The sequence below is a fragment of the Oncorhynchus clarkii genome, chromosome 31, assembly GCF_045791955.1.
Source record: "Oncorhynchus clarkii lewisi isolate Uvic-CL-2024 chromosome 31, UVic_Ocla_1.0, whole genome shotgun sequence".
NCBI classification, from domain to species: domain Eukaryota; kingdom Metazoa; phylum Chordata; class Actinopteri; order Salmoniformes; family Salmonidae; genus Oncorhynchus; species Oncorhynchus clarkii.
Genome location: NC_092177.1, coordinates 35255184 through 35267391, shown reverse-complemented (window position 1 = coordinate 35267391; position 12208 = coordinate 35255184). Strand labels below are relative to the sequence as shown.

The window sequence follows — 12208 nt, the reverse complement described above, 5'->3', positions numbered from 1 at the left end:
AGGCTTGAAGTCATAAACAGCGCAATGCTTGACGCACAACGAAGAGCTGCTGGCAAAACGCACGAAAGTGCTGTTTGAATGAATGTTTACGCGCCTGCTTCTGCCTACCACCACTCAGTCAGATACTTGTATGCTCAGTCAGATTATATGCAACGCAGGACACGCTAGATAATATCTAGTAATATCATCAACCGTGTGTAGTTAACTAGTGATTATGATTGATTGTTTTTTTATAAGTTTAATGCTAGCTAGCAACTTACCTTGGCTTACTGCATTCGCATAACAGGCAGCCTCCTTGTGGAGTGCAACGAGAAAGAGGCAGGTCGTTATTGCGTTGGACTAGTTAAGGTTGCACGATTGGCTCCCCCGAGCTGACATGGTGAAAATCTGTCGTTCTGCCCCTGAACAAGGCAGTTAACCCACTGTTCCTAGGCCGTCATTGAAAATAAGAATGTGTTCTTAACTGGCTTGCCTAGTTAAATAAAGATTAAATAAAGGTGTAGGGGGAAATAAAGGGTTGAAAAAAAATACAGATTTCCGATTGTTATGAGAACTTGAAATCGTCCCTAATTAATCGTCCATTCCGATTAATCAGTCGACCTCTAGCCATGACTACAAGGTCAGATAGGAATTCAGGGAACTCATTAAAGAACGCTGGGAAGCCTGTAAACAGTAGCTATACAAAGTGATTGAGTAGGTTGCATAGATTGCATGACCAGGAGCTCAAAAGATGAAAAGTCATTTTTTGGGGGGTAAATTGAAGTTTGCTGTCATAAATGTTTGGAACACCTCTGCCTTTGCAGGATGAGTGGGGGATATGGTCACTAATGTAACCAGGAGCAGAGGACTCATTTAACACAGTAAATTCATCAGGCATAAGCCATGTTTCAGTCAGGCTAATCACACATCATCTAATCACAAAAAATTCTGAGATTTCCATACCCAACTATAACACTTTCTTTGAAGATAGAACTGCCAAAGGGGGAGGAGTTAGCCTGCAAAGTTCTGTCATACTTTCCAGGTCTATGCTCAAACAGTTCGAAATTCTAATTTTTAAAATTAATCTCTCCAGAAATAAGTCTCTCACTGTTGCCGCCTGCTACCAACCCCCCCTCAGCTCCCAGCTGTGCCCTGGACACCATCTGTGAATTGATCGCCCCCCCCCCCCCCCCCCCCCCCCCCCCCATCTAGCTTCAGAGTTTGTTCTGTTAGGTGACCTAAACTGGGATATGCTTAACACCCCGGCAGTCCTACAATCTAAACTAGATGCCCTCAATCTCACACAAATCATCAAGGAACCCACCAGACCAGGTACAACCCTAAATCTGTAAACATGAGCACCCTAATTGACATTTTCCTGACCAACTTGCCCTCCAAATACACCTCTGCTGTTTTAAATCAGGATCTCAGCGATCACTGCCTCATTGCCTGTATCCGCTACGGGTCTGCGGTCAAACGACCACCCCTCATCACTGTCAAACGCTCCCGAAAACACTTCTGCGAGCAGGCCTTTGTAATCAACCTGGCCCGGGTATCCTGGAAGGATATTGACCTCATCCCATCAGTTGAGGATGCCTGGTCATTCTTTAAAAGTAACTTCCTCACCATCTTAGGCAAGCATGCTCCGTTCAAAAAATGCAGAACTAAGAACAGATATAGCCCTTGGTTCACTCCAGACCTGACTAACCTCGACCAGCACAAAAACATCCTGTGGCGGACTGCAATAGCATCGAATAGTCCCCGCGATATTCAACTGTTCAGGGAAGTCAGGAACCAATACACACAGTCAGTCAGGAAAGCAAAGGCCAGCTTTTTCAAGCAGAAATGTGCATCCTGTAGCTCTAACTCCAAAAAGTTCTGGGACACTAAAGTCCATGGAGAACAAGAGCACCTCCCAGCTGCCCACTGCACTGAGGCTAGGTAACACGGTCACCACGAGAATTTCAAGAAGCATTTCGCTATGGCTGGCCATGCCTTCCTCCTGGCTACTCCAACCTCAGCCAACAGCTCCACCCCCCCGCAGCTACTCGCCCACGCCTCCCCAGCTTCTCCTTTACCCAAATCCAGATAGCAGATGTTCTGAAAGAGCTGCAAAACCTGGACCCGTACAAATCAGCTGGGCTTGACAATCTGGACCCTCTATTTCTGAAACTGTCCGCTGCCATTGTCGCAACACCTATTACCAGCCTGTTCAACCTCTCCTTCGAAACATCTGAGATCCCCAAGGATTGGAAAGTTGCCGCGGTCATCCCCCTCTTCAAAGGGGGAGACACCCTGGACCCAAACTGTTACAGACCTATATCCATCCTGCCCATCTAAGGTCTTCGAAAGCCAAGTCAATAAACAGATCACTGACCATCTCGAATCCCACCCTACCTTCTCCGCTATGCAATACGGTTTCCGAGCCGGTCACGGGTGCACCTCAGCCACGCTCAAGGTACTAAATGATATCATAACCGCCATCGATAAAAGACAGTACTGTGCAGCCGTCTTCATCGACCTGGCCAAGGCTTTCGACTCTGTCAATCACCATATTCTTATCGGCAGACTCAGTAGTCTCGGTTTTTCTAATGACTGCCTTGCCTGGTTCACCAACTACTTTGCAGACAGAGTTCAGTGTGTCAAATCGGAGGGCATGTTGTCCGGTCCTCTGGCAGTCTCTATGGGTGTACCACAGGGTTCAATTCTCGGGCCGACTCTTTTCTCTGTATATATCAATGATGTTGCTCTTGGTGCGGGAGATTCCCTGATCCACCTCTACGCAGACGACACCATTCTATATACTTCTGGCCCTTCCTTGGACACTGTGCTATCTAACCTCCAAACGAGCTTCAATGCCATACAACACTCCTTCCGTGGCCTCCAACTGCTCTTAAACACTAATAAAACCAAATGCATGCTTTTCAACCGTTCGCTGCCTGCACCCGCACGCCCAACTAGCATCACCACCCTGGATGGTTCCGACCTAGAGTGGACATCTATAAGTACCTAAGTGTCTGGCTAGACGGCAAACTCGCCTTCCAATCCAAAATCAAATCTAGAGTTGGCTTTCTATTTCGCAACAAAGCCTCCTTCACTCACGCCGCAAAACTTACCCTAGTAAAACTGACTATCCTACCGATCCTCGACTTCTGCGATGTCATCTACAAAATATCTTCCAATACTCAACTCAGCAAACTGGATGCAGTTTATCACAGTGCCATCCGTTTTGTTACTAAAGCACCTTATACCACCCACCACTGCGACCTGTATGCTCTAGTCGGCTGGCCCTCGCTACATGTTCGTTGCCAGACCCACTGGCTCCAGGTCCTCTATAAGTCTATGCTAGGTAAAGCTCCGCCTTATCTCAGTTCACTGGTCACGATGGCAACACCCACCCGTAGCACGTGCTCCAGCAGGTGTATCTCGCTGATCATCCCTAAAGCCAACACCTCATTTGGCCGCCTTTCCTTCCAGTTCTCTGCTGCCTGCGACTGGAACGAATTGCAAAAAATCTCTGAAGTTGGAGACTTATCTCCCTCACCAACTTCAAACATCTGCTAGCTGAGCAGCTAACCGATCGCTGCAGCTGTACATAGTCCATCGGTATATAGCCCACCCAATTTACCTACCTCATCCCCATACTGTTTTTATTTTATTTACTTTTCTGCTCTTTTGTACACCAGTATCTCTACCTGCACATGCTCATCTGATCATTTATCACTCCAGTGTTAATCTGCTAAATTGTAATTATTCACTCCTATAGCCTATTTATTGCCTACCTCATGCCTTTTTCACACAATGTATATAGATTCTTTTTTTTCCTACTATGTTATTGACTTGTTTATTGTTTACTTCATGTGTAACTCTGTTGTCTATTCACACTGCTATGCTTTATCTTGGCAAGGTCGCAGTTGCAAATTATAACTTGTTCTCAACTAGCCTACCTGGTTAAATAAAGGTGAAATAAAATAAATTATCAGTGATTAGTTAATTGACTATAACTGGCCTGGAAGTGGGGGATCTAACATTAAGTAGCACTATTTTGAGATGTGAGATCACAATCTCTTTCAATAATGACAGGAATGGAGGTGGTCATTATTCCAGTGAGATTGCTAAAGTGAATACCGCCATGTTTAGTTTTGCCCAACCTAGATCGAGGCACAGACACGGTCTCAATTTGGATAGCTGAGTTGACTACACGGACTGTGCTAGTGGCAGACTCCACTAAGCTGGCAGGGTGGCTGACAGCCTGCTGTCTGGCCTGCACCCTATTTCATTGTGTAGCTAGAGGAGTTAGCCCATGTTCGTAGATAAGATGAGAGAACCCCTCCAGCTAGGATGGAGTCCGTCACTCCTCAACAGGCCAGGCTTGGTCCTGTTTGTGGGTGAGTCCCAAGAAAGAAGGCCAATTATCTACAAATTCTATCTTTTGGGAGGGGCAAAAAACAGTTTTCAACCAGCGATTGAGTTGTGAGACTTTGCTGTAGAGCTCATCACCCCCCCCTAACTGGGAGAAGGCCAGAGACAATTACTCGATACCGACACATCTTTCTAGCTGATTTACACTCTGAAGCTATGTTGCGCTTGGTGACCTCTGACTGTTTCATCCTAACATCGTTGGTGCCGACCTGGATAACAATATGGATGGCCAGATTGCTAGCAAGAATTACAAGAAACTACCATGTGGGGAATTGTAAGTGGATCGTTTCATCTTGTACTTGAGACGATGTCTTGTTTTAACTGATTTCATCTCGATACAAATTCTGCTAATATTCGATAACTAACCAACAACTGACTTGTTTGAGACAAGCTCATTGTGCAAATTGATTCTATATTTTCAATAAATATGGGAGACTAAATATGGCTTACCTGCTGTCAACAATCTAAGCCAACCCTGTCTGTTATGCTTCACTATTTTGGATCACTCCAATATTTTTCCACTCCACGACGGAGGGATACGTCCGAGGTGAGGATTTACAGATTTACTCCCGTGTACACCTGTGTCACGGCTGGAGTCGGCCCCTATGTATAGACCCTGTGGCAGCTTCACACGTACTTACATTTTCTCGACGGACGTCCGTATGGTTTGAGGTACAAACTTTCTGAAGTTTGCTTGGTATGTCACTTGTAAGTGTAATATCTTGCGTGGAAGTATACTCACTGGCTGTTTTCAGCCTGGAGCAGCTGGTTACATGTCCAGCCCCGCCTGAGTGCGACACTTGCTGCGTGCGGTTGATCTGTATCTTCCGCCCGTGGTTTGTCGTATACTTGTGTTTCGTTAGCGTTACACTACTACTTCGTGTGCATCAATTAGTATGGTGGCTCTTGTTGCCACAAATTGTAATTTACCTTACACAACTTGGCTACTGGCTTGTTCAATGTGTGTGTATGTTGTGAATTGCTTTAACATGCTGCAGTTTTTATTTTCTTGTTCTTTTCCCTGCAGAGTAAGAGTATCGTAGTGGGCTTTCCACTATGTTGAGACATTAACTTTAGAGTTCCTTAAAGGAGTTACTCCATCATATGGTGCTGTTTTTACTGCTTGGATATTAAACCGACTAGGTAATATTGCAGTTGGCGAAAAACAAAAAAATGAATCCAATCATTACCTGGTTGCTGTTTTTATTTATTTTTTTGTCTGCCTGCTTTTCCCACACGGGTCTTCCCTGTTCTTTTTCACAGCTACTGGGTAATTTATCCCTCACCGGCTTCCTATTCCTTCAAGCGGGTCACGACATAAGCTCTCTCAGGGCGGCGTTCCCCTGCTCCGTGGCCTTGTTGGCTTGGCTGAGTTTTATGCTTCCATTTGTGACCGGTGTGATGGTGGCATCCCCCTGGGGTTCCGCATACCTTATGTATGCACTGCCTTGGTTTGAGCCACACAGAAAGGGTGGTGGAGCGCACTACCTATTTTGTGTGGTGTTGTGGCCTCCAATCTGGTGCGTTTGTTGGCCATGCGCGAGTGGGTCGGCCAGGCTCGGGCTCAGCCTGGGGACGAGCTCCCTCCCTCAGGAGTGGTGCGTCAGTGAGCTGTAAGTCCCTCTACTGGGCCCAGTACTCCTCCCAGGAAGCATGGCTGGGGGCACCACAGGCAGAGCCCATCTGCTGCCAGTTCTGTACGAAGGCAGGAGTAGGACCGCTGGGACCACCTTGAACGGAGGGCGCATGCCCTGCGTCAGGAGGTTGATAGCGTCGATGGTGACGGCAGCTGTTCCCTGTGATAGGCTGTTAATGGGGGACGATGCCGGCACTGTTCAGCACCGTGAGCGGGGCTGACGGGCCATCGGAAGCCGGCAGCGGGGCTTGTACACCATGTACCAGGTCCCTCTAGCACCAACTAAATCTTTTAGGGGTATACCAATATATTGGAGTGATCCAATATAGTGAAACATAACGAAGTTTACGTATGTAACCACGGTTATGTGAGCTATATTGGAGTGATCCAATATAGTGAAACATAACAAAGTTTACGTATGTAACCACGGTTATGTGAGCTATATGGATTGCTCCAATCCTCTACAGTGCCAGAGGCTCCGTAGAGGGTTGCCAAACAACAACCTAATGATATGGATGCAATCAATTAGATTTCAACAAAATAATGTTTCACGAATGCTAATCTTATCTGTTTCTAACAGAAACTGTTTCAGAACAGTCTGAGACGGTGGAGGTCAATCCTCTTGTGCTTTTTGAGTTGGAACAACCCACTGAAAAATATGGATCTGTGGTACTAACAGCTGGTCAAGTGAAGCACTTATTTGAGACCATGAACTTTCAAACTGAAGTTACACAACGACGTTCTTCATCAATAAATTTGATTAGCAAGTGTTTTAGGTCAAGTTTGAGTGTTGGTTTTAATGCTTTTCCCCTCTGCTTTTACATCCAATTGTATTTATCCCCAAAGCAAAGGACCAATATTCCCCCCACTTGTTTGACTGTACCCAAAGCCTAACCTCACTCAACTCACTCCCTCCCTGTTCTTCTGGTGGACATAACCACAACATTTCCCCCATTTTTACTTCAGCAGGAGCAGAACCCGTACCCCACCACAACACACGGACCCGGCAACGCCATGGCGCCCCAGCCGGGGGGGCCCGGTAACGGCCTGGCAAGTAACCATGGCAACACAGCCTACCTGTCGGGGCAGGCAGCGGTGGCGGCGGCGCTGAAGCAGCAGCAGCAGCAGCAGCTGATGGAGCAGCAGAAACAGTTTCTACTGGGCCAGAGGCAGCAGCAGATCATGGCCCAACAGGTAAATGCCTGGGGTCATGTACTGCAGGTTCTTGGGTACTTAGTATGAATAATTTTGGTAAAATTCAAACAGGCGTTGTGGCTTATTCACATAACTGGTTTCAACTTTTCCTATGACTACCAGCATGCTGAGTCAATACAGGATCTGTCTATGCTACCTGTCTGGACTTGCTAGTGCTGCATAGCCCTGAGTAAGCAGTATTCTACATGGTATCTATTTCTAATATAAACACAAGGGGGCGCCATTTGTCTGTATGTATTGTGAATTGTTAGATACTACTGCATTGTTGATGCTAGGAACACAAGCATTTTGCTACACCTCCAATAACGTGTATGTGACCGATACGATTTGTTTTGTAGAAGTGGCTTATGACAGTTTCGCAGTAGGTGCTTTTATCTCTGATTCGTCTAAAAGAGAATGTATGGGGAGGAACGTCATGCATATACACATGACTGACATGTGCATTCTCTATGTATGGTTTCTGTGTTTCAGGAGAAGCAGCGTCTGCAGCAGGAGCAGCAGCTCCAGAGGCACCTGACCCGGCCCCCTCCCCAGTACCAGGACCAACAGAACCAGCAACCTGGAGCACAGAATCCCTTCCAGCAGCAGCAGGTCGCCCAGTTTATAGGTAAATAAGACCCCACGTCACCAGCGTTTACCCCTAATGTAGCATGGGCCCTCCAGCCCCATCAGACCTGGGCCCTCCAGCCCCATCAGACCTGGGCCCTCCAGCCCCATCAGACCTGGGCCCTCCAGCCCCATCAGACCTGGGCCCTCCAGCCCCATCAGACCTGGGCCCTCCAGCCCCATCAGACCTGGGCCCTCCAGCCCCATCAGACCTGGGCCCTCAGCCCCATCAGACCTGGGCCCTCAGCCCCATCAGACCTGCGCCTTCCAGCCCCATCAGACCTGCGCCTTCCAGCCCCATCAGACCTGCGCCTTCCAGCCCCATCAGACCTGCGCCCTCCAGCCCCATCAGACCTGCGCCCTCCAGCCCCATCAGACCTGCGCCCTCCAGCCCCATCAGACCTGGGCCCTCCAGCCCCATCAGACCTGGGCCCTCCAGCCCCATCAGACCTGGGCCCTCCAGCCCCATCAGACCTGGGCCCTCCAGCCCCATCAGACCTGGGCCCTCCAGACCTGGGCCCTCCAGCCCCATCAGACCTGGGCCCTCCAGCCCCATCAGACCTGGGCCCTCCAGCCCCATCAGACCTGGGCCCTCCAGCCCCATCAGACCTGGGCCCTCCAGGCCCATCAGACCTGGGCCCTCCAGGCCCATCAGACCTGGGCCCTCCAGGCCCATCAGACCTGGGCCCTCCAGGCCCATCAGACCTGGGCCCTCCAGGCCCATTAGACCTGGGCCCTCCAGGCCCATTAGACCTGGGCCCTCCAGGCCCATTAGACCTGGGCCCTCCAGGCCCATTAGACCTGGGCCCTCCAGGCCCATTAGACCTGGGCCCCCCAGCCCCATTAGACCTGGGCCCCCCAGCCCCATTAAGCCTGGGCCCCCCAGCCCCATTAGACCTGGGCCCCCCAGCCCCATCAGACCTGGGCCCCCTAGCCCCATCAGACCTGGGTCCTCCAGCCCCATCAGACCTGGGCCCTCCAGCCCCATCAGACCTGGGCCCTCCAGCCCCATTAGACCTGGGCCCTCCAGCCCCATTAGACCTGGGCCCTCCAGCCCCATTAGACCTGGGCCCTCCAGCCCCATTAGACCTGGGCCCTCCAGCCCCATTAGACCTGGGCCCTCCAGCCCCATTAGACCTGGGCCCTCCAGCCCCATTAGACCTGGGCCCTCTAGCCCCATCAGACCTGGGCCCTCCAACTCTGTTGCTGGAGGGGGAAAAAACCTACCCTCCAGTAGGTTTTAAATCAAACCCCAGTTGTAACGAACCTGATTCAGCTAATCAACCAGCTAATTCAAATCTAATCATCAAGCTTTGATGATTTAAATCAGCTTTGTAGTGTTAGGGCAAAACCAAAATGTGCATCCCTCGGGTCCCGAAGACCGAGTTTTGGAATTGCCGGGTTAGGGATAAGAGTGTGATTTTTGGAACAGGTATACACCTCAGCCACAGCCAAACTCTATACCAGTGCTTACACTTCCATTTCAATTGAATAGGAACCCTTTGGAAATGTTTGGTTGTGTGGGAGGTTTACTCAAATGATGTGACTCACACAGAACAACTCTTTGTTTGACAGTAAACAAATAAACCTCACAAGTGCAAATGTTGCTTTCAGGGGAATCATTTGAATGGCAAACTAGTAGTAATAGGGTCTAACGTGTTCTCTCATCTCTAAATACATTTGCCCATTTGTTCCCTGTCTTTTGAGAGAACTGCTGTCTCAATGGTTGCTTTCCTTGCCTCCTTTGATTCTCTAATGGCATGAAAATAATGTGGTTGACCTTGTCGATTGCTATCTGCATTCATGAAAGAATGGTGATGGAGACATGGAGCCGTTTTAAGAATATTGAGAGACAGATTTGGTCTCCTATAATGAGCGTATTGATTAAGATGGCATATTCCATAAGGATTACACATTTTTATAATTCAACGGTTAACTTTTCAGTTTTATTGTGACTCAAAGCTTATTTTGCTTCTCCCTGCAGGCTCTTCTCAGCCAATGGTCAACGTTGGCTCGCTGGGGGGCCCCGCCCCCGTAGCTCAGCGAATGTTCCCCCAGACACAACAAGGCATGATGGGCATGACCATGGGCCAACAGGGAGGTGGTGGCCCCACACCTGGTGCCCTCCCTGCTGCCAGCCAGGCCGACATGAGCCTCTCCTCTTGCGGGGGCGTTATGGACTCTGCCTTACAGCAGCAGGTACTCTACAGTAACATGAACATGCACCCCTCCCAGCAAAGTTCAATGCAGAGGCAGCCCGTAGGCAACATGGGCGCCCCCTACAGACAGAACATGCTAGCCCAGCAGCAGCACCTCAAAAACCAACCCAACGCCGCCCTGCTGAAACAGCAGCAGCAGTTAGCCAGACTACCCGGCTCCATGCCCAGTGGAAACATGCCCAACACCATGCAGAGTGCCCAGAGCCAAGCCTGGCAGCAGCACCAGGTCATGCAGCAAGCCATGGGTGCCCAGCAAACTCCTTCCAGCAACGGCGGTCTCCCGCCCAATTCCTTTGTCAACTCCAACGCCTTCCACATGCAGCAGCAGACCCGCATGCCCAACAAGATGCCTGTTGGCAACACCCCCTTCGGCGCCAATGCCAACGGCAGGCCCATGGCCGCCATGAATCCTGCCCAGCAACAGATGATGCAGCAGGCCCAGCAAAGGACTGCAGCCAACCCCCAAGTTTCCCTTGAGCAGCCCTTAGGGCAAGTCTTACCCAATCAGCAACAGACTCAGCAACAGCAGGGTTCCCAAGGCCAAGGGGTGTTACCGGACCTGGGGGCCTTCAGTCAGCCGCAGGGGGGGCGTTCGGTCAGCCAGGGGCTCCAGTGCAGCCAGCAGGGCTACCAGATCAACAGAACTGCCAACCAACAGCAGCAGCAGTTGCCGTTTGGCTACAACACTGGATCAGGGGCTAGCAGTCTGCCCAGCTTCCCTGGGGAGGGTGACCTGGTGGATTCTCTGCTGAAAGGACAGAGCACGCAGGAGTGGATGGATGATCTGGATGAGATCGTTCACCTTTTCCGGTCAGTAGATTAAGACTGAAAGGACAAAGAGCCACTTCAGACAATTGGGACTTCAGACGACGAGTTGAGAGTGAAAGTTGGTGTATTAGTTCCATACCAATTGCCAATGAAATGCAGGAACAGCGAGGGTTAGTAATGGAATTCTGTTACTGTTCTGACAATGCTAGAAGACTGTAATTCTCAGTATTTTGTGTACTGTAAATATACAGTACACAAGGCGTATATAATGTTAAGAGAATTAATGATGGTGCGCAGGGCCAAAACCTGTGATTTCCTATTGGAGTATATATTTTTTTTTCTTCCCAGGACTCGAAGACGTATAGAGTACTCTACTACTACTACTACTACTACTTATACTACTACTACTACTGAACCTGTGGCTCAGTACTAAACCACTGAATCAAGGGTGAACCGAATGCTCCACACATACACACACAGCCTCTTCTGCTTTGTTTGAAGTTGCAGCCTTCAATGCAAATATATGCTCGGTGTAGCAGAGGTGAGCTAGTAATACATTCCCCCCTATGTAAAAGGTTTGTGGTAATACACAAGAGTTTTTGTTCACGGTCTGCTCATAAATAGACCTGTGCCATTTCTCCTCTACTCTCAAACCAATGACTAGGTGAGCTAAAGAAACTCAACTGTGGTGGCCATATTTGTTTGGTTAGCCAGTGTCCGTTTGTTGCTAAGTGGGGACCCATATGTTGAACTGTCTGAAGTCTTTGATTTGGAGACCAGACTGTTTCTCCGTTTTAGAGTTGTGCAATTACCCCCAATGTAGGTAGGTTTCAAATGTAAAGTGACAAATGGGGACCTTGTCCCCACATCTCACACATACACTTTTGAGTGATTCTTGTATCATGTTTCTAAAATGGTCTCCCTTTAGGTTCCTTACCATGTTTGACCAGTTTACACACTAAAATCACTGTCTTTATTAAACATCCAGCCCACTGTAATTTCAATAACCAAGCTAAAAGAGAAGATAATGTACAGATTTGTCTTTAGTCATGCAGCTTTTATTTTATGTTAGTGGAAATGATTGCCTTAAGACACATTGCAGCCATTATTTTTTGCCATAACCTTGAATGACAATACAGCCTCGAGTTGGGATATTAGATTTTTTTAAATTCCATCCTTGTTTGTGTCAGGGGATACTTGTAAATTTGTATATTTGTTTTGTATGCATTTCCTATTGTTTTTGCCGAAGATATAGCTTATTTTTATATGTATATTGCAGCTGATTTTTGTAAGTATTTTATACTTTTAATATGGTTCTCTGTAAAACAAGAGTATTATGTGAATATAGTTCTTTAGAAACGGA

At 48.5% G+C, this 12208-nt stretch overlaps 1 protein-coding gene across 2 annotated transcripts in view; it reads left to right on the top strand.

Annotated features, from left to right (window-relative positions):
* The window catches only part of LOC139390973 (mastermind-like transcriptional coactivator 1), a 39375-nt gene extending 27167 nt beyond the window's left edge, over positions 1-12208 (top strand). The window contains exons 3-5 of one of the 2 annotated variants that reach the window (XM_071138408.1): positions 7004-7231; positions 7724-7859; positions 9843-12208. In XM_071138408.1, coding sequence (XP_070994509.1) covers positions 7004-7231; positions 7724-7859; positions 9843-10900 — 1422 coding nt within the window. In that variant the 3' untranslated portion in view covers positions 10901-12208. The remainder of the gene's footprint in view (positions 1-7003; positions 7232-7723; positions 7860-9842) is intronic. The other variant, XM_071138409.1, reaches the window with a different exon arrangement.